The following is a 22,999-nucleotide window of genomic DNA, read 5'->3' on the forward strand; positions in this document are numbered from 1 at the left end:
AATGCAGTTAAGTTAAACAGTAGCTTGCTGCTAATTTTTGAGATTTGAATATGATCTAGTTGATATACTAATGTTGGCATGCTAGTGTGGGGGGGATACTTTGGTGACTGTATTATGTTTTATTGGCCCTTTCAAAAGAAATTACACAGCTGATGATGTACATTAGTTTTCAGTGCCTCATAGATTGCTTTTTTTAGATGTATAATTTTTGTTAGTCATAAACATATATCCTCCAAAGTACTTTATCTTTCCTGGGAATCAGTATGACAGCAAATATTTTAATCCATAACACTGTTTTAACTGTTGTGTATTTTTAACAGTTTATACTGTTAAGACACTGAATTGACAAATAATTTAATTTATTTTTAAAGTAGTTTCAAAATATAATCAGAAGTGCTAGTCGTGCAGATTAGGCTGATGTCCCTGGATATTTCTCTTACTCTTGCTTTGCCTGTGTGTGTTTACAGAGCTGGGGTGCAGAAGGTTACCATCTGTGGGTGATCACTGGGGAGTCCTCTCAACTTGCTGGCAATGAGCCAGGCACCAAGGATGTTGCCCAGCAGTCTGGAATTCTGCAATTTCAGTTCATAAAGAGCGCACTCACTGTGAACCCCTGCATGGTAAGCGATTTTTGTTCTGTCTGCATTTTCTTTGCATTTGGTTCTGATTTCCATCTGATAAACCTCTGTTTTCCATGATAGTTGGTACAAACAGATTTAGAGGTCAATCTACTGAAGTGCATTAAGGCCATACACACAACACATTTATGCTGTATTTAACACACTTTAGCCTACAAGTTTACATGTTAATAAATGGTGTGTTGCGTGCAAATTCAAGCAAAATAGGCAATATTTAAATGGTTTAGTGCAAAGCGTAATACAAAGGGAAAGAAAATGCAAGAAAATATGAAAGCCAAACATGGAATCTTTCAGATTGCAGGATTACATAATTGTACTCCACATTAAAACACATTTCCAGTGGTCTTGTGTTTTAACCTCCTGTAGCAGTAATATTTCCTGTGTTAATGAAATGAAAATCTCATGCTCTCCTTTTTGTTGATTTTTATACAGAGTAACCAGGAACAAGTACTTCTGCAGGGAGAGGATCGCTTGTACTTGAATAGCGGAGACGCAGCACAGGCACAGAGTCCCAAGAGTACTTCAGCGCACTCGGAACGCCAACCAAGCAGAGAAAGGGGCCTATTCACAGAACACATTTTAGATTCTCAGGGGTTAAGCACTTTATTAGGACACAGACATTGGCATGTTGTGCAGGTACATTTTTTTTGGTCAAGAAAATGCTATTTTGTCTTATTTTAATCATGCAATATCATGTAATTGAAATTTAACAGAAGGTAAAATCTCCAGTCTTGTAGCCCAAGGCAACTGGTATGTTGAATGTTTTCCCTCTGAAACTGTGAAAAGTATAACTGTTAAATCTCTAATGGATGTAGTTGTTAACGCACATCAATAATGAGCAACAAGGAGACTGAAGGACAGAGCCAGTTTTAGTTGGGGGGGGGGGGCAAGCAGGGCAATTTCCTTGCACCTTAACACTATAAGGGGCACCCTTGGTGCCGCTGAGAGATGCTGCCAAAACAGAGCTTTAGTATGCCTGGCGCTGTCTAAGCCCAATTTCTTTAGCTTCTGCCCTGGGCCTCAGTGTCTCTCACACCAGCTCTGGTGGATGATGTCTGCCATTCATTAACTTCAGTTTATAGATTCTAGCAACAAAGCATAGAGAAACATGGTCTTGCTGTTCCATGATCATGTTGCTGCTTTTGTGATTAGTGAAGGTGTGGGGGGAAAGTAACCCTTGTCTGGTTATCAGGTGGTATATTTGCCTGGTTAAGTATGCAGCAGTTTTCTGCACAGATTGCTTAAATGTCCACTTTTCATCCAGCGTGGATCTTTGTAATGGTATTCTTTATATCTTTGTAACTTGCTTTCTGATTCTTGGCCATATTTTGACTCTGTTTAGTGTGTTTGCATTGAGGCCATGATAAATCATTAAAGTTTAGAGCAAGGTTGCAGCTCTTCATGGAATTGAATGTTCATTGCTTTATCTACAGTCTAATGGACTGGAGGGTTCAGGGTTAATTTCCCATAACTTTCTAAACAAGATTTTTGTCTTGCTGTATATAAAGGTCACCACACACATATAATTTGTTTATCTTGTCTGTTTCATAAATGATGAGATGAGATGCCAGGGTGTTTGTTACACTGTACTGTACAATGGTAGGAATCCTTCCTAGAATGCATGATTGACTGCTTAAGGTTCAGCCCCAAATGAATATCCATAATGCTGTTAGTTACATCCAAGCATTAGAGTGAGAGAAAACAAAAATGCAAGGTGGTGTGTGATCATTTCAGGATGCCTAATTTCCTCCTTTGGTACATGAATGTACATATAATTATGACAAGGTTTGTTATGCAGATTTAAGAGCATAAGAAATTGCCATACTGGGTCAGACCAAGGGTCCATCAAGCCCAGCATCCTGTTTCCAACAGTGGCCAATCCAGGCTTTCAAGTACCTGGCGAGTAATAGCAAAAGCTATTTTCTAAGACAATTTGATTAATAGTAGTTAATGGGCTTCTCCAAGAACTTATCCAAACCTTTTTTTAAACCCAGCTTCAGTAACTGCACTAACCACATCCTCTTGGCAACAAATTCCAAAGTTTAATTGTACGTTGAGTGAACAAGAATTTTCTCCAGTTTTAAATGTGCTACTTGCTAACTTCATGGAGTGCCTCCAAGTCCTTCTATTATCCGAAAGAGTAAATAACCTATTCATATTTACCCTTTCTAGACCTTTCATGATTTTTAAAGACCTCTGTCATATCCCCCCTCAGCCGTCTCTTCTCCAAGCTGAACAGCCCTAACCTCTTTAGCTTTTCCTCATAGGGGAGCTGTTCCATCCCCTTTATCTTTTTGATTGCCTTTCTCTGTACCTTCTCCATCACAACTATATCTTTTTTGAGATGCGGCAACCTTCCTAATAATTCCTAACATTCTGTTTGCTTTTTTGACTGCTGCTGCACACTGAGTAGACTATTTCAATGTATTATCTATTATCTTCTATGACACCTAGATCTTTTTCCTGGGTGGTAGTTCCTATTATCCCAGGACAAGCAGGATGCTAGTCCTCACATATGGGTGACGTCACCAACGGAGCCCTAGTGCAGGAAAGCTTTCTGTCAAAGTTTCTAGAAACTTTTGACTGGCACTGTGGTGCCACTGAGCATGCCCAGCATGCTATGATATTCTCTGCCACAGGGGTCTCTCTTCAGTCTTCGTCTTTCCGCGCTGCTGTAGGCATCGCGGGATAGGAGCCGTTGAGATTCTCTCAACACACTTTTTGACTGCAAAGTCAAAGTTTTCTTGATATTTTCTCTCTCAAATCTCTCGGGGTATTTTCCTCACCGGCTGGTGAGTACCTCTCTCTCATTTTCCTTTCTTTTGAAGGAAAATTTTCCCTCTCACGAATTCGCATTTCTTTTCGATGGCTGTCGACTGGAAATATGGCTACAGGATTTAAAAAATGTCCTGTATGCGCTCGAAAAATGTCTATTACCGACCCGCACATTGAATGTGTGCTGTGCCTTGGAGAAAAACATGAGGTAAATAATTGCCCACAATGCGCCGAGTTGACGCCGAAAGGCTGCAAAGCTCGACTGGAGAAAATGGAATATATGTTCCGTCTTCAGCTCATCCCATCGCCTTCGACATCATCGAAGTCGTCTCTGGCTGGAGTGACTAAGCACCTGTTACTTAAAAAACCCTGCCTGGGACCTTCAGGGGATCATTCGTTGCCTTCATCATCTTCGAAATCCATCGAACCTCAAAAATCAAAACACAAGCATCGACATTGACGACAGTCGATGTCTGAACCTGCTCCCCAGGAACCATCGACGGCAAAGCGGCCACAGACAGAGGAAACGGCGCCTGGGCCTCATCTTCCGTCTTCGATACCTGATCCTCTGCAGGGCTCTGCACCGGATCCTACACCTCAGCCTCCGCCACTGCTTACAACTGCTCTGGTACCATCAGTTGTAACGCCGGAATTGTCTGATATCATCAGACAAGCGGTATCACAGGCTTTCATGGAACAACAATTGATTCCGACGGGCTCGCCGATGCTCCCAGCATCGATGCCGGCAACTTTGCCGATGCCGGTGGGTCCACCGATGCCGGTGTCGACGTTCACACCAAGGACAAAAGGTGACTCGATGTCGACACCAAGAATAATAACTGCATCGACATCGATATACGCACACCTGCCATCGACCTCTTCGACATCGATTCCAATGTTACCGCTGACGGCAGTTTCAACACAGAGGCGACCACCTTCGACATAGATGTCGATTCCTACTGCTATTCCATCGACGCAATCACCACTGGAAGAGCCAGAAGTTCAAGATCTAGCTTTCTTCCAGCGTCTACTACAAAGATATCAGAATGTCATCGACACTTTGCCAAAAAAGCCAGTGGAACAGACATCTCCATTACCGCCCATCGATGACCCATTACCAGGTCCATCAGGAATACATCTACCACCCAAATCCACCACAAAATCTCCTTATAGAGATGATGAGGACGATTCTTGGGATAACCACGATACAGACACGTCTTCTGAGGACTTCATGTCAGAACCTTCACCACCGGAACCAAGAAAAAAGTCCCCACCAGAAGACCTGTCATTTTCCACCTTTATCCAGGGTATGGCAGACACCATTCCTTTTAAGTTGGCAGCAGAACAAGACACTAGACAGCACACTCTAGAGGTCCTGCAATTTGTAGATCCACCCAAGCAAGTTTTGGCCATCCCAATTCATGAGGTGCTCTTAGATCTCCAACACCGGATCTGGGAGCATCCATCTACAGTTTCAGCAGTAAATAAACGGGTGGATTCAACTTATCTGGTACAGACAGCACCTGGTTTCCAAAAGGCACAACTACCATATCAATCAGTGGTAGTTGAATCTGCCCAGAAAAAATCAAAGCGTACCCGCCCTCACTCCTCAACTCCCCCGGATAAGGATCATCCCTGCCTCGATTCCTTGGGAAGAAAGGTTTATCAGGCTGCAATCCTAAATTCCAGAATCTCTGCATACCAGTTATACATGACACAGTATCAGAGAGACTTATGGAAACAGATGGAAGAATTTACAAATTCTTTACCTGCACAGTTTCAAGAACCAGCACAGGCCATAGTTAACAAAGGCCTAGAAGCAGGGAAACATGAGGTGAGAGCGGCTTATGATAGCTTTGACACTGCCTCCAGGTCTGCAGCTGCTAGGATTACTGCTCGCAGGTACGCATGGCTCAAGGCCTCGGATCTCAGGCCTGAGGTCCAGGAAAAACTTGTAGATCTACCGTGTTTGGGAGACAACTTATTTGGTGATAAGGTCCAAGAAGCAGTCCAACAGCTAAAGGACCACATAGAAACATTACATCAGCTGTCCCAAATGCCTCAGGATACTTCCACACAACCTCAACGATGCCTACCCCGCAGGGAACCAAAACGTTCTTACTACAGGCCACGAAGATACTACTCTCAAACGTCCAGGAGTAGATCTACTAGGCCTCAACAACAACGCTCCCAAACAAGACAACCTAGAGCTCCTCGCACGCAACCTCCGCCTCAGTCAGGCCCAGCGGTGGGGTTTTGAGATTCAGGCCAGAGAACAAGCCACACCTTTAAATCCTCAAGCACAACTTCCAGTGGGGGGAAGAGTATCCCACTTTTACACACACTGGCAAACAATAACAGACCAATGGGTATTCTCTATAATCGCCCATGGTTACAAACTAAATTTCCTATCCATTCCACCAGATTCTCTACCGAGTTTCTGCCCACAGCAAAAATCTCAGCTAACTCATCTACAAGCAGAATTATCCGCCCTTCTGAGAGCCAAGTTAGTACCTCGGACTCGGGGCAGAGGATTTTACTCCCGTTGCTTCCTCATTCCAAAGAAAACAGGAGGCCTACGTCCCATCCTCGACCTCAGAAATCTCAACAAATTTCTAAAGAAAGAGAAGTTCAGGATGGTTTCTCTAGGCACCATGCTCCCACTTCTTCAAAAAGGAGATTGGCTTTGTTCTCTGGACCTTCAAGATGCTTACACTCACATCCCAATATTCCCTCCTCATTGCAAGTACCTGCGATTCATGGTGGGTCATCAACATTTCCAATACAGAGTACTGCCATTTGGACTCGCCTCTGCTCCCAGAGTTTTCACCAAATGTCTGGCAGTAATAGCAGCACACTTGCACAAACAAGGTGTCCATGTTTTCCCATATCTAGACGACTGGCTCATCAGAAGTCAATCTCACCAAGGAGCAATAACTTCTCTCAACCAAACAATTGCTGTACTTCACTCCATGGGTTTTCTCATCAATTATCAAAAGTCCCATCTCACACAGTCTCACCTGCTCCAATTCATAGGAGCAGAACTGAACACCATCCTTGCAAAGGCCTTTCTACCCGAGGATCGAGCAGAAACATTGAGTGAGTTTGCCTTGTTGGCAAACTCACTCAAAGACACAAGCAACAGCTCATCAGTTTCTAACTTTACTAGGCCACATGGCCTCTACAGTTCATGTCATGCCTGTAGCAAGGCTCGACATGAGGGTAACCCAATGGACTCTAAGATCACAGTGGATCCAAGCCATTCAACCACTACATTCTTCAATTCAAGTAACCCACCAACTACGTTCCTCCCTTCTCTGGTGGGTAAACAAGGACAATTTGCGCAAGGGCTTACCCTTCCAACAACCAGTCCCACAGATAACTTTAACTACAGATGCATCCACCTTGGGTTGGGGTGCTCACAGACAATCTCCAAACCCAGGGTACTTGGGCAAAACTCGAGGCAACTTTCCAAATCAATTTCCTGGAGCTTCGAGCTATACGTTATGCACTGCATGCGTTCAAGGACTGCCTTTCACACAAGACTGTTCTCATCCAAACGGACAACACAGTAGCCATGTGGTACATCAACAAACAGGGAGGTACAGGCTTGTATCTCCTTCGTCAAGAAGCTGCACAGATTTGGGGTTGGGCCCTAAACCACTCAATACTTCTACGGGCCACTTATCTGGCAGGCATTCACAATGTAGTGGCGGATCGACTCAGTCGTCGGTTCCAACCACACGAATGGTCACTGGATCCCTCCGTAGCGACCAGGATATTTCAACTTTGGGGTCAACCAACAATAGACCTCTTTGCGTCACATCTGAATCACAAAGTGGACAACTTCTGTTCTCTACACAAGCAGAAGAACCAGCCAGCCAAGGATGCCTTTGCTCGCCCTTGGAACTCAGGCCTACTATACGCGTATCCTCTGATACCGCTCATAACCCAAACTCTAGTGAAGCTACAACAGGACAAGGGGTCCATGATACTTATAGCCCCATATTGGCCTCGCCAAGTATGGTTTCCCACACTTCTAGACCTCTCAATCAGAGAACCAATTTGTCTGGGAATAGCTCCCACTCTCATAACTCAGGATCAGGGTCGGTTGCGCCATCCAAACCTTCCATCCCTATCCCTGACAGCATGGATGTTGAAAGCTTGACTTTACAACCACTCAATCTTTCAACCAATGTATCTCAAGTGCTTATAGCTTCAAGTAAACCTTCCACAAGAAAGAACTATTCTTCAAAATGGAAGAGATTTACTTTGTCGTGCAGACAAAACAATATTGATCCTTTTACTTGCCCCATCACTTCTCTACTAGACTATTTATACCATCTTTCAGACTCTGGCCTCCAGACTTCGTCAGTAAGAGTACATCTCAGTGCAATCTCAGCTTACCATGACAGGATAAGTGACGCACCAATCTCCACTCAACCTCTTGTCAGTAGGTTTATGAGAGGTTTGACTCAACTTAAACCACCAATTCGGCCACCAGTTACAGAATGGGACTTAATCTGGTATTAACAAGACTTTTGCGTTTTCCTTTCGAACCCATAGATTCCTGTGATCTCAAATTTCTCACATGGAAGACTATCTTCCTCATAGCTATTACATCAGCTAGAAGGGTTAGTGAGTTACAAGCACTTGTAACATATGCCCCCTACACGAAATTCTTACATGATAGGCTGGTTCTCCGTACACATCCAAAATTCCTTCCCAAAATAGTTATGGAATTCCACTTGAACCAATCCATAGTTTTACCCATTCTCACCAAGGAGAACAGGCTTTACATACCTTGGACTGTAAACGTGCCCTATCCTTCTATTTAAACCGCACGGCAGTCCACAGGAAATCCAATCAACTTTTTGTTTCTTATGATCCAAACAAACCAGGGAAAGGAGTGGGTAAACATACTCTATCCAATTGGTTAGCAGATTGCATACAGTTTTGCTATGAAAAAGCAGGCCTTCCTCTCCAAGGGCGAGTAAAGGCGCATTCAGTAAGAGCAATGTCAACCTCAGTAGCACACTATCGTTCAGTGCCAATCCTTGACATATGTAAAGCTGCAACATGGAGTTCTCTTCACACCTTTGCAGCTCATTACTGTCTGGACAAACAGGGACGACAAGATTCAGCATATGGACAATCTGTTTTAAATAACTTGCTTCCAGTTTAATCCCAACTCCTTCTACATCCAATCTGCTGTGATCTTCGGCTGCCTCATTTTCAACAACAATACTTCACTGTTGCTTCACTACAAAATGACTCAGCCTCTAGCTTGCTAATCACCCATATGTGAGGACTTGCATCCTGCTTACCTTGTAATAGGTGTTATCCCAGGACAGCAGGATGTAGTCCTCACGAAACCCACCCGCCACCCCACGGAGTTGGGACACATTCCTTTTCTTAGTCTAATTTTAGCTAATGCTTATTGCTACATACGAGACTGAAGAGAGATCCCTGTGACAGAGAATATCATAGCATACTGGGCATGCTCAGTGGCACCACAGTGCCAGTCAAAAGTTTCTAGAAACTTTGACAGAAATCTTTCCCGCGCTAGGGCTCCATTGGTGACGTCACCCATATGTGAGGACTACATCCTGCTGTCCTGGGATAACACCTATTACAAGGTAAGCAATTTTGCTATATGGAACCTAACATCGTGTAACTCAGGGTTATTTTTCCCTATATGTAACAGCTTGCACTTGTCCACATTAAATTTCATCTGCCATTTGGATGCCCAATCTTCCAGTGTAGCAAGGACTTCCTGCAATTTCACAATCCACTTGTGATTTAACTACTCTGAATAGTTTTGTATCATCTGCAAATTTGATTACTTCACTCGTCGTATTCCTTTCCAGATCATTTATAAATATTTTGAAAAGCACCAGTCCAAGTACAGATCCCCGAGGTACTCCACTGTTTACCATTTTCCACTTAGAAAATTGACTATTTAATCGTACTCCGTTTCCTGTCTTTTAATCAATTTGTAATCCACAAAAGGACACCGCCTCCTGTCCCATGACCTTTTAGTTTCCTTAGAAGCCTCTCATAAGGGACTTTGTCAAACACCTTCTGAAAATCCAAATACACTACATCTAGTGGTTCACCTTTATCCACATTTATTAACCCCTTCAAAAAAATGAAGTAGATTTGTGAGGCAAGACTTGCCTTTGGTAAATCCATGCTGACTGTGTTCCATTAAACTGTCTTTCTATATGCTCTGATTTTGATCTTTAGAATAGTTTCCACTATTTTTTCCTTGCACTGAAGTCAGGCTCACTGGTCCATAGTTTCCTGGATCGCACCTGGAGCCCTTTAAAATATTGAGGTTACATTGGCCACACTCCAGTCTTCAGGTACAATGGATGATTTTAATGATAGGTTAAAAATTTTAACTAATAGATCTGAAATTTCATTTTTTAATTCCTTCAGAACCCTGGAGGGCATACCAACTCGTCCAATTGATTTGCTACTCTTTAGTTTGTCAATCTGGCCTACTATATCTTCCAGGTTCACAGTGATTTGGTTCAGTTCATCTGACTCATCACCCTTGAGAACCATCTCTGGAACCGGTATCTCTCCAACATCCTCATTAAACACAGAAGCAAAGAATTCATTTAGTGTTTCTGCAATGGCCTTATCTTCCCTAAGAGACTCTTTAACCCCTCGGTCATCTAACGGTCCAACCGACTCCCGCACAGGTTTCTTGCTTCGGATATATTTTTTAAAGTTTTTATTATGAGTTTTTGCTTCTGCGGCCAACTTAATTTCAAATTCTCTCTTAGTTTGCCATATCAATGTTTTACACTTGTCAGTGCTTGTGCTTTTTCCTATTTTCAGATGGATCCTTCTGCCAATTTTAGAAGGATGTTTTTTTCGGCTAAAATAGCCTCTTTCACCTCACCTTTTAACCATGCCGATAATAGTTTTGTCTTCCTCCCACCTTTCTTAATGCATGGAACACATCTGGACTGTGCTTATAAGATTGCTTAAAAATGCAGTGTCATGCCTGTTGTACACTTTTAACCTTTGCAGATGCAACTTTCAGTTTTTTTTCTATTTTCCTCATTTTATCAAAGTTTCCCTTTTGAGAATGTTAGAGCTGTAGATTTACATATTGTCCCCCTTCCAGTCATTAGTTCAAATTTGATCATGTTATGATCACTATTGCCAAGTGGCCTCACCACTGTTACTTCTCTTTCACCAAATCCTGCGTTCCACTAAGAATTACACCTAAAATAGGTTCCCTCTCTCGGTTCCTGAACCAGTTGCTCCATGAAGCAGCTTGTTCCATCCAGGAACTTTGTCTCTAGCATGTCCTGATGTTACATTTACCCAGTCAATATTGGGGTAATTAAAATCTCCCATTATTACTGCACTGCCAAATTGGTTAGCTTCCCTGATCTCTCTTAGCATCATCTGATCATTTTGGCCAGGTGGACAATAGTATATTCCTATCACTATGCTCTTACCCAACACACATGGGATTTCTACCCATATAGATTCTACTGAGCATTTAGTCTCTTGTATGAACTTTATCCTGTTGGACTTTATACCCTCCTGACATAAAATGCTACTCCCCCACATAATTGCCCTATAATTGCAGTATAATTTGTATCCTAATGTAGCAGTGTCCCATTGGTCATCCTTCTTCCACAAGGTCTCTGAGATGCCAATTATGTCTCTCTCATCATTCACTGCTATATATTCTAACTCTCCCATCTTATTTCTTAAACTTCTGGCATTGGCATACAGACATGTCAAAGTGCACTTTTTGTTTGTATTAACAACCTGCTTTTCCATTGATATGGATAATCCAGAATTCTTTAGCTTAGTTGATTCTTATTGGCACATGGGCTCCTTTTGCTTTTATTGGAACCTCTCTGTTGGGATTCCCTAACTCTCCTGTTTCATTAGTATCCTTCAAAGATACATTCCTCCGAACCATGCATTGTTGAGTGACAGTCTGCTTTCCCCCTTGTTCTAGATTTCTAAGTAATATGTACATAAATATCGGAGACACATTTTCCTTCTTGGAAATTGAGAGTACAGGCACCACTGGCAGGGCAGATTTTAAAAAGCTTGATGGCACCACAGTCTGGCCTCCCTGAGATTACAGCTGAACCGAATGAGTCTTTCTCTATAGAAAATAAAAAGAAACAGGGATTCTAATGTTAAGTGTGAAAGGCACAAAAAATGTGTGCTGGGGTCACTGAGTACTCTATCTGGCAGAAATTTAAAAGAAACAGAATGATTCAAACACAGTACATGGTGATTTTGTAAGGCCAGTTTCCCTATAAAGTAACTAGGCTAAAAAAAAATCATTTTGTAATTGCAGTAAAGCATTTTAGGCTATATGTTGTAGTGAAATATTGACACTTCTCAGGTGGTTGAAGGCATAAGGCTTGAAGGCAAGCTGATATCAGTATATATTTATTCGTGCTTTACTGCTTAAATACAATATTGGTAGAGAGATTCAATTTATTAAAACCTAGGTAGTAGATACTGTTAATCCTCTTTCTTTGTACTGAACTACTTGTTGATTGATATTCATTATTTCTTTGGATAATGGATGCTTTTTGTTTGTGCAGTTGGTAGCACACTGATCTATTTTGTCTTGCCTTTTTTTTTTTTTTTTTAATATAGATTCACAGCACCTATCTAGAGAGCAACTGGCCTATCAGGGTGAGTTATTAGGTAGCAAAAATATCTAAATTCTTTCTTTTATTCATTCTCATTGTGAATCTTCGTTCTATTTGGCACAGCTGCAATGTTTCTGTTAATTGTGAACCGATGTGAGGTTACTAAACAAATGTCTGTATATAAAAACTGCAAATAAATAAATAAATCTTGTAAATGGGCAAGCTCTGCAACAGTTGTACTATATACTGAATATCTATTTCTCTGTCAAGCAGGGCTGAATTACCCATGGCAAAGGGTAATGTCATACGAAGGCACTGATTAGACCTTTCTCTCTAAGGTCATAGAGCTTTTGCAGGAATTCCCACACTGGCATTGCCTCAAGAGCTCCTTGAGTCTTTCAGTTTTGTCTGAGCCTTGGCATAAATGTATACCTTTATTTCAGGAAATTTTTTCGTAATCATATTTTCATACTTTTTTCAATTTTGTTGCCTTGCTGCCTCAGCTCCCCAAACAACACTCTTCAATACTATAATTTAAAAAAAAAATTAAAAAAAAAATGATTTTCACTTAATATCTGGATTCAAGAAGCCCACAGTGAGTGGTTACAAATTCTGTATATGCGGTAGAAAGATGTATATTGCCAATTAACATGATCTCTATTACCACTGCCTTGGATCAGATCATGACCAGGCAAACTGCTATCATTGTGGCCGCATGTCTCCACAGTCATAAAAAATGGAGGAACTGCATAGAACTCTGAGGAGCCACAGTCATTCCTCCTCCCGAAGTGGGACCTCTTCATGCACCCCAAGTCTAGAATTGAGCAAGAGCTTTTCTAAGAGATCTTACCCATCAGTGGAAGAGGCCAAATCCTCTGGGTTGAGCAAACCCAAAAACTAAGAAAATGAAACACATAAGAAATTGCCATGCTGGGTCAGACCAAGGGTCCATCAAGCACAGCATCCTGTTTTCAACAGAGGCCAAACCAGGCCACAAGAACCTGGCAAGTACCCAAACACTAAGAAGATCCTATGCTACTGATGCCAGTAATAGCAGAGGCCATTCCCTAAGTCAACTTGATTAATATCAGTTAATGGACTTCTCCAAGAACTTATCCAAACCTTTTTTAAACCCAGCTACACTAACTGCACTAACCACATCCTCTGGCAACAAATTCCAGAGCTTAATTGTGCGTTGAGTGAAAAAGAATTTTCTCCGGTTGTCTTAACTGTGCTACTTGCTAACTTCATGGAGTGCCACCAGGTCCTTTTATTATCTGAAAGTGTAAATAACGATTCACATCTACTCGTTCAAGACCTCTCATGATTTTAAAGACCTCTATCATATCCCCCCTCAGCCATCTTTTCTCCAAGCTGAACAGCCCTAACCTCTTCAGCCTTTCCTCATAGGGGAGCTGTTCATCCCCTTCTCTGTACTTTCTCCATAGCAACTATATCTTTGAGATGCGGCAATCAGAATTGTACACAGTATTCAAGGAGCTGTCTCACCACGCAGTGATACAGAGGCATTATGACATTTTCTGTTCTATTAACCATTCCCTTCCTAATAATTCCTAACATTGTTTGCTTTTTTTGACTGCTGCAGCACACTGAGCTGATGATTATAAAGTATTATCCACTATGATGGCCTAGATCTTTTCCCTGGGTGATGGCTCCTAATATGGAACCTAAAATTGTGTATCTACAGGATGGACTATTTTTCCCTATATGAAACACCTTGCACTTGTCCACATTAAATTTCATCTGCCATTTGGATGCCCAATCTTCCAGTCTCGCAAGGTCCTCCTGCAATGTATCACAATCCGCTTGTGATTTAACTACTCTGAATAATTTTGTATCATCCATAAATTAGATAACCCCACTCATATTCCTTTCCAGATCATTTATAAATATGTTGAAAAGCACCAGTCCAAGTACAGATCCCTGAGGCACTCCACTGTTTACCCATTTCTTTTTTTTTTTATTATCTTATTCAGATCAAGGCAAGATAAATGCAGACAATACATATCATGATTATCCAACTGTCATACAAGCAACAAGATAACAAAACAATTTGAATAGGTCAACAGTTAACCATACATAACATGCCTACCAGTCCAGGATTTTTCACTTTTTTCTTCCATTATATTGCTCCCCCCAATCCCCAAACACACCCACACACAGTCATGCCACACACACCCCAAGTGCCCACACACACAGGATTAGGAGAAATTACAGAAATTGAAGTGTACGTTCCCACAATCTGAAGTACTGTCGGAGAGCAATGCGAGTTTTTGGATGAGGTATAGAATGCTGCCACAGGAGTTCCATGTGGGCCGTTTGTTGCATTGCGCCCTTCCAAGCTTGTGTAGTAGGTGATAGATCCGAATTCCAAGTCAGTAGAGTCTGCTTTTTTGCCAGGACAAGGGCTAAACTGACATACTGAAGACCTCCTCTGGGGAGATCTCCTGCAATAAGTGTAAAACAGTGACCCAGACCAAGGGATCGAACATCCCAGGACCCGCTCCAACAAACCCTGAACTTGCGACGAAAAATGACTTAATTTTAGGCAACCAGAGAACATGTGACAAAGACTGCCCAAGTGAGTACCACATTTGAGACACACATCCGAAGACCACAGTCCTCTGGATGCCCCCCTGGCACAGGAGAGGTATGTGCGATGAAGTTTGAATTGAGTCTTTTGAAAGGCCACTGAGGGTAACTGCCTCCCCACGCCTGAAAAGAGATGAAAAGGCAAAGTATTCCACAATTTTGGTCCCGCGACCGAAATTGCTCTGTCTCTCACTTCACTGAGATGTGCCGATTTTACTGTGGGCACTGATAATAAGCCCTTATTTGCTGATCTTAGTTCTCGCTGGGGCGTATGAATTTTAATGGTTGAATTCAGCCAGTCAGAATTTTCTCCATATATGATCTTATGAATCATACACAATGTCTTGTGCTTAATGCAAAACTCAATTGGCAACCAATGTAATGTTTTTAAGACTGGCGTGATATGATCCCTTTTTCTTATATTTGTTTTGGCAAGAGACAACTGCTTAATAGCCCATTTCACTTCCTCCGGTTTGAGAGGCAAATCCAACTTTTGTTTTGCAGCGTCAGAGATCTGAGGGAGTGCCAAATCACGAAAAAAAGTCTCCCTATGTCCCAGAGCCGAAGGTTGAGCCATGTAGATTTGATGATAATGAGTGAAGGCCTGCAGTATGTCTGCAGTCTTAGTAGCCAGGCCAGATTCACCCCTCAAACATTTAATGACTCCCTGGGGACCCCGATTACCTTTAAGCAATTTAGCCAGTAATTTCCCTGGTTTATTTCCCCACTGATACAACCGAAATTTATAATATAGCAAATTGTGTTGGGCCATAAGGGTAAGAAGCACATTCAGTTCCTTACGGGCAAGCATCCACTCCTGTTTTGTGCTGTCATTCAAAGTTTGAGTATGTACACGTTTCAAAGTGATCACCTTTTTGGTAAGTTTCAATATTTTGGAGGTAAGTTTTCGCCTTTGGCTGACCTGGTACGCCAATATATGGCCCCGCAGAACCGCTTTAGCTGCATTTCAGAATATATCATCTAATTCCCCTCCACTATTAAGATCACAATAATCCTTCCATTGAGCTTTCAAATAGGGCACAAATTTAGGGTCTTCATACAACCAGGGGGGCATCCTCCAAATCCTGGACATGCCATCCCCCAATGACAAATTAAGATGACAAACCATTAAGTCATGGTCTGAGAGGGGGAATGGTTCTATAGAGCTCCTTTCCACCTTAGCAAACAGTGACTCCGTCAGTAACATGTAGTCCAGGCGCATATATAGATTATGTGGATGGGAAAAATGCATAAATTCCGCATCATCTAAATGCATAGCCCTCCAGATGTCTATGAGTTGCAAGTCCTTACAAAAAAAACTGATCCCTATATCCCCCTGGTTCTTCTGCGGCATTTTCGCAGGTTTGCAATCAATTTGTGGATTGCAAAATCGCCCTCCATGAGAATACTATACCCCTCCCACTCCGACAGCTTTGAGACCAGACAGGTGAAAAATCGATGGGAATAACAGTTAGGGGCATAGACATTTACCAGCAGCACTTTCTGTCCCTGCAGCACTCCCCATACAATCAGATACCTGCCCTCCAAATCCACCATAGAACCCTCCTCCTGGAAAAGAGTTTGGTAATACTGCCACCCCACGTTGACTAGTGGGAGAACAAGGAGTAAAAGGCTTGGCCCACCCATTCTCTTCTCAATTTTTGATGTTCGGCATCGGTCAAATACATCTCCTGAAAAAACTCAACGGTGACCCCTCTGCATTTTAATTCTTGGAGCATTTTCTTTCACTTTATAGGTGAATGTAAACCCGCAATATTTAAGGTACCCAGAACAATACTAGCCATTCAGAAAAATCCATTCCCTACAAGTGCTGCGTTGGCCATTCCATTCAGCAGTAAGGGCTCCCAGTAGAGGCCCCCCTTAGCACTGTAAGCTGTGCAATAGAAAAAAGCCCCCGTAAAAAAGGGCCTGTTTTCAGCCAGTGCTCCAAGAACCCGCCAACGTTCCCCCATGTATGGCACACCAACAGAGACACACACATTCACACCTCACCATCCAAACCCCCCCGTCCCATTCTCAATGTTACCCTCGATACCCAAAGCCCAAGGTTACCCCTACTTATCCGGTTTCTGCCACCCGTGTGCTGATGGGTATCTGGGTGAACCAAGAGCTCCGGGGCTCCAGAGAGTCCGCGACAGTTCAAAAGAGTCGAGTCCCCAAGAAGTAGTAGTGCACTACATGACTCCTCCTGGAGGGTGCCCGCACATATACAATAGGCCCTATAGCCACCAAAGATAAAGTCCGCAACCGACTGCGTCATTCATAGGTCTTCAATAAAGCCACATGCATCTTCCTAGTTAGTGAAAGTCCGGATTGCTCCTTGATGAAAAACCGCAACTTGGTGGGGAATTGAAGAGAAAAGCGAATTCCTTTCTGAAACAATTGCATACAATAGGGCATCATTTCCCTACGTGCTGCGAGAACCCTAGCTGAAAAGTCTGGGAAGAGCAAAATCTTATGTCCTTCATAGAGGAGTTCCTTTTTTTTTTTTTTTTTTTTTCCCTGTAAGCTTGAAGTAGTCTAGTTTTATCCATAAAGTTGAGATATCTGGCTATCGCTTGGCGGGGTCTCCGATTCAGCTCTGCTTGCGGGCCCAACCGGTGGTCCCTTTCCACCACAATGGGCCCACCCGCCCCCTCCACCTCAAGCGCGGTGGGCAACCATCTCTCAAACCAATGGTGTAATGTATCAGACTGAAGTGTCTCCGGGAGACCCACCACCCGAATGTTATTCCTACATGCTAGTTTCTCAAGTTCATCCACCTTATCTTCCAGATCTTGAGTCTTAGCGTGCAAAGCCGCCATGGCCTGGTTAGCCTCCTCCGGTCTCTTATCTTGTTGATTTGCATGGGCTTCCACAGCCGCCAATCGCGTCTGTTCATTTGCCCACTTATCATGGAGTTCGTCTAGGGAAGACTGTAGTTTCTGCAACTGATCAGTCAGTGATTTCCCGCATTAGCGTGTCCGAAACACCCTCTGGAGAAAGCATGGCCTCCGCCGCCATCTTGTCCTTCACTCCTACACTTTTATCCGACGGGGGTTTTTGGAGCCGGCTTCCCATCCCAGATAGCTGCTCACTGCTTACTATCAAAATGATCAGCCAGGGTTCCTCTGTCGATTCGTCCAGGAGGAAATTTGCGTCCAAGTCGGGGACTAAAGTTATATCAGGAATTTCATCGCAGACCCTCACAGAGCCTGGAGTTGGACCTCCGCTCAGTCTGACATCATTGCCAGAAGTCCCGTTTACCCTTTTCTACTGAGAAAATTGACCATTTAATCCTACTCTCTGTTTCCTGTCTTTTTTAACCAGTTTGTAATCCATGAAAGGGCATCGCCTCCTATCCCATGACTTTAGTTTTCTTATGCGGATCGTCAGCATTGATAAGCGCCATCAATGCATAGGGTTTTGTTGAAGCATAAAGTATTGGCATTGTCGACACTCAGTCTCGACCCATAAGTCCTCAACACACCAAACCCTGAAACATGCAATGCATTGAACCTCGACGCCAGTAATGCTCCGAATGTCGGAACAGACTGCTCCATCATCAAAACACTGAGCTGCAGTTCTGCCACCTCAGCTGTTTTCTGTTTTACCCATATGGAGAGGTAGATCCTTAGGGGCAGAAGGAGACATAATGCACTTACCCCCACCAATCAGGAAACTTTCATCATCCTGATAGTTGGAGCAATGCCTTTGTCTAGAGATGCAGGATCCCATTTGTTCTGCAGCCCCCTTAATTTTGAACCAGCCTCCGGTGCAGATCCTTCAAAGCCCTGAAGGAGGTGCAAGGGGACACCAATCTGTTATTGGAAAATGTTCCACCTCTAATGCGCAACCAAAGATCATGTCAGCCGTTGGACCAGGTAGCAGAATCAGTGAAAACTTTCTTTACCTCTCTGATGTCTAAGGATGGTACTCTCCAACCTTTTCTTTCCGTGATATCAGATTTACTTCCCTGAAGAATCCCAGGCTCCCCAATTAGGATAGATGTGCCATCAGATCCCCCAATGAGGTGGATCTAGTCCCAGATACTTGCTTGCAGTGGAGTCTAGCCAATCTGAGGAGATTCACCAGGAGTACACCTCTTCGAGGCAACCAAAGACCCCTTCCTCAATCATCAAATTTATTTCTGGGGTCCTGGATTAGTGTTCCCTCCCCTTTTCAATCTGTAAAGGGTTTGACAGGGTTACTTGCTGATCCCTTGCCTGAGCCTCCGGAACACTTCTCTGCCAGAGGATCTCTTATTCCAGGTTTCTGGGCAAGTTGGGTACAGTGCTCTAGGTATTTTGAAAGCCTTCTCCAGATTCTAGAAACCTCCATCTGAATCAGCACATGTTCCAATCCATGATATAATCCTTGAGTTATAAACAAGAATGTGGGAGAATCTGAATTCCTGTGCACTAGTAATAAGAAAACTAGATCTCTAGTACAGAGTATAAAAATTTCTGGGATATGGAGTAGTACAACTTCAAAACCAATCAGTAGTAAGGAAGTCAACTGTTAAGAGAGCTTCAAAAATGAGAATATTTTCTAACACCCCATGAGGAAAGATTCCCAGTTATTGGATAATTTTGGCAAGAAAGTATCCCAGAGTTTCATGCATGAATCTCTGCTCACCAGTTCTATATGATTTGGTTTTTAGATGATTGCAAGCCAAAGCCATGCCTTGGCATATCTACAACCATTTCAAGATGCAGAAGAGTATATTTGCTATCTTATTCGGTCAGTTTATGAAGCATTTGACGCGACTGCCCACTCTTCATCGGCCTCAGTGCCGATGAAGAGTGGGCAGTGGGAGCACATTAGGTGATGTGGTTACATGCCAGCAGCTTGCTGGACAACATCCATGATGAGCTAGCGGACATCCCCCTGCTTGGGAGATCACATCTTCAGAGAAGTTTAGGGAAACAATTGCTCATATCAAAGAGCATGAGGAATATAAAAAAGAAGCCGAAGTCCTCAAAATTCTTTATTGGTAAAACAGTATTCCAGTAAGTGCCCGACTCAAGACCTGAATTTTGCCCAATGGAGGGCTGCTTCAGGGGCTGTTCATGACAGATTTTGTCATATGCAGAAAGCGATGTAGTTATCTCATACCTCATTCAGATTGACACCAACTAGAGTCCAAAAACATTGGTAGCAGGTTTGTAATTATCGTATTGTAGTGCTCATTCCAATTTGTTTACAAAGAGCTCTTACAGTAGCGTCAAGCACATGTTGTGCACTGGTATTTATACAGTCGGGACATAATTTCCATAATGTTCAGATTCCAAGTCATTGTTCCAAAACAGGGTGATCTGGAGCAAGTCAATTTTGAATGTACCTAAATTATGCACACTGCTGCAAGTTTAAAAGCATCTTCATAAACAAATTGGAATGAACACTACAATATGATAATTACAGACCTGCTACCAATGTTTTTGGACTCTAGTTGGTGTCAATCTGAATATGAGGTATGAGATAATTACATCGCTTTCTGTCATATGACAAAATCTGTCATGAAGAGCCCCTGAAGCAGCCCTCCATTGGGCGAAACTCAGGCCTTAATACTGGAATATTGTTTTACCAATAAAGAATTTTGAGGACTTCGGCTTCTCTGTTTTATATTCCTCACGGCTTTGCTAGACCGACTTCCTTCTTGTTTTTTGGGCTCATATCAAAGAGCACCATGTGGCTGTCCAGGCCCTCTTAACCGGCTCAGAGTAATAGTCTGCTTCATGCTTGCTGTACTACATTTTTAAAAGGTCATACTTCCAGACATGCTCCTTCTGGCAGTTTCAAAAGTACCAGGTATCATCTCTGCTTCCACATAAGCAACAGCTTCTGGCCTGAAATTGACAGTGAGAACAGTCAACCTAAAGCAACACAACAAGCCCAACCTAAGCCCCGGACCAAGATTTTGACCATCATTCAACTCCAACAACCTTCCTCCCCTAGGAGGGAAAATCCAGCTCTACCTGGAGGAATAGCGCAATATTACCAAAAACTGCTGGGTACTCAAAATTGTGGATTATGGACACTACTTACGTTTCTCCCCAAGCTTCCTCATTTCTCAGCCTTCAATCTGGATCCATCTCACATAGTGTAACTGTGCTTGGAAGTGGAATTGCTTCTCAGTCAACGAGTGCTAGAGTCTGTTTTGCCCCAGCAGCATGGCCAGGGGTTCTACTATTGCTACTTTCTTATGTCCAAGAAAACCATGGATTGAGATCCATCCTGGATTTAAGAAGCCTGAACAAGAATCTGCTCCTGGAGAAATTAAAAATTAACTCCCTTCACATAGTTCTTCCAATCATCCTAAAGAGGGAATGGATGTGTGCCTTAGATTTGAAGGACCCTTATGCTCATATCCTTAACCATCCCTCCCACTGGCTTTATATACATTTTGTGGTGGACTCCTCTTATTACCAGTACTGAATACTCCCCTTCCGACTATCACCAGCACTGAGAATCTTCACCAAATGTTTAGCTGAAGTAGCAGTGAATCTTCTTGATCAGGGCATCCAGGTCTTCCCTTAACTAGACAACTGGCTGGTGATAGTGACTTGTCAGTAAACTATTCTCACCTCCCTGCAGAAATCAGTTCAACTCCTACAATCATTAGGCTTCCTGGTAAAGTTAGAAAAGTCTATTCAATTTCCCACCCAGAAAATAAAATTCATAGGAACATGGATAGATTCCCTGTAAGAAAAAGCCTTCCTTCTATCAGACTGGTCGAACACACTCAGAGCATTTGTATATCAACTGCTGAATGCAGATCAGACAACAGCCAGACATTCAAATCATTCTGAGACACATGGCAGTAGTAGTTTATTTAATTCTGCAGACCCACCTTCACAACTGTTACAATGGTCTCTCTGCTCCCAATGAGACCAATTAACTCAGTCCTTGATGAGCTCTGTGGACATCTCACAGTACATGCAGGAGCTTTGCTGGTGACTACAACCCTTCATCCTCCAAAAGAGGGCATCACTTTATCTATTTCCTCACCAAGTAGCATTGGTGACTGATGCCACTACAAAAGAATGAGGAGATCCCATAGGCCCCTTCCAAGCTCTTGGAACTTGGTCACTAATAGATAATTTCAAATCAACCTACTAGAACTGCAAGCAATCAAATACACTTTAACAACTTTCAAACATCTCCTCCAGGGGAAGACTGTTATCATTCAAACCAGGTAGTCATGTTCTACATGAACAAACAAGGTAGCACTGGGTCATGGACCCTCTGCCAAAGGTGATAAAATATGGAAATGGGCATGCAAATGTCAAACAGTCCTGCAAGCAAACCTACCTTTCAGGAATTTCCAACACATTAGCAGATCACTTCAGCAGAGTATTTCACCCACACGAATGATCTCTGTAACAGCAACTGCCAACAGACCATTCAGTCTATGGTGACTTCAGCAGTTGACCTATTTGCACCCGTGGAAAACAGAAAAGTGGAAGAATTTTGCTCCATTCTTCTCGGTGAGCTCAGACCCACTCAGGATGCTTTTCTACTTATCTTGAGTGCAGATCTCATGTATGCTCCTTCACCAATTCCATTGATTGCCAGAATGGTGCAAAATGTTCTCGAGGACTAAGCCCAGCTGATTCTTGTTGCTTCAGCATGGCCCAGACAAGTTTGGTTTGCATGCCTGGTAGAGCTGTCCACTGCCCTTCCAATCCATTTCAGAGCAGATCAGTTCTTACTAACTCAAGAGCAAGGACATCTATCATTTGAACCTTCCCTCCCTCAGCCTTCTAACATGGATGTTGAACATTTACTGATCACACATTTTTCCTTACCCAAAGAGATTGAAGATATAGCAGTGTCTTCCCAGAAGCCATCTACTAGAAGATCTTACAGATTTAAATAGAAACTGCTCTCATTTTGGTATCTATAAACATCCTTGGAACCATTCATATGCGAGCCAAAAGATCTACTTAAGTAATTACTCTCCCTCTCATCTTTGGGTCTCAATACTTTTTCAGTGAAAGTTCATCTCAGTGCCATAGCAGTCTACCACTTTCAAATAATCTATCACTATCAAATAGATCCCAGGGAGGTTTGGCTTGACGATGTGTATTTTGATTGGTATGATGTCACTGATGTTCCATAAAGTTAAGCTCTTTCAGCTATGCTCTTTATCTATGTAACCCCCATCTGCAAAATGTTCTCCTGTTGCGATATAAAGTATTGATTATATGCAGACAACATTCAGTTTTTTGTTCAGTATTCATCATCATGGGATCATATGTTGGAATTGGTTAAGCTATGTTTACAATATGCCAATCATTGGCTATTTCATAAAAA

At 42.6% G+C, this 22,999-nt stretch overlaps 1 protein-coding gene across 2 annotated transcripts in view; it reads left to right on the plus strand.

The window, feature by feature from the left end:
• The window catches only part of RIC1 (RIC1 homolog, RAB6A GEF complex partner 1), a 312,556-nt gene that overhangs the window by 167,582 nt on the left and 121,975 nt on the right, over positions 1-22,999 (plus strand). For both annotated transcript variants that reach the window (XM_029613872.1, XM_029613883.1), the window contains exons 11-13: positions 468-620; positions 1,071-1,274; positions 12,072-12,110. In XM_029613872.1, the coding sequence (XP_029469732.1) occupies positions 468-620; positions 1,071-1,274; positions 12,072-12,110 (396 nt within the window). The remainder of the gene's footprint in view (positions 1-467; positions 621-1,070; positions 1,275-12,071; positions 12,111-22,999) is intronic.

The sequence above is a fragment of the Rhinatrema bivittatum genome, chromosome 1 (genome assembly GCF_901001135.1).
Source record: "Rhinatrema bivittatum chromosome 1, aRhiBiv1.1, whole genome shotgun sequence".
Taxonomy (NCBI): Eukaryota; Metazoa; Chordata; class Amphibia; order Gymnophiona; family Rhinatrematidae; genus Rhinatrema; species Rhinatrema bivittatum.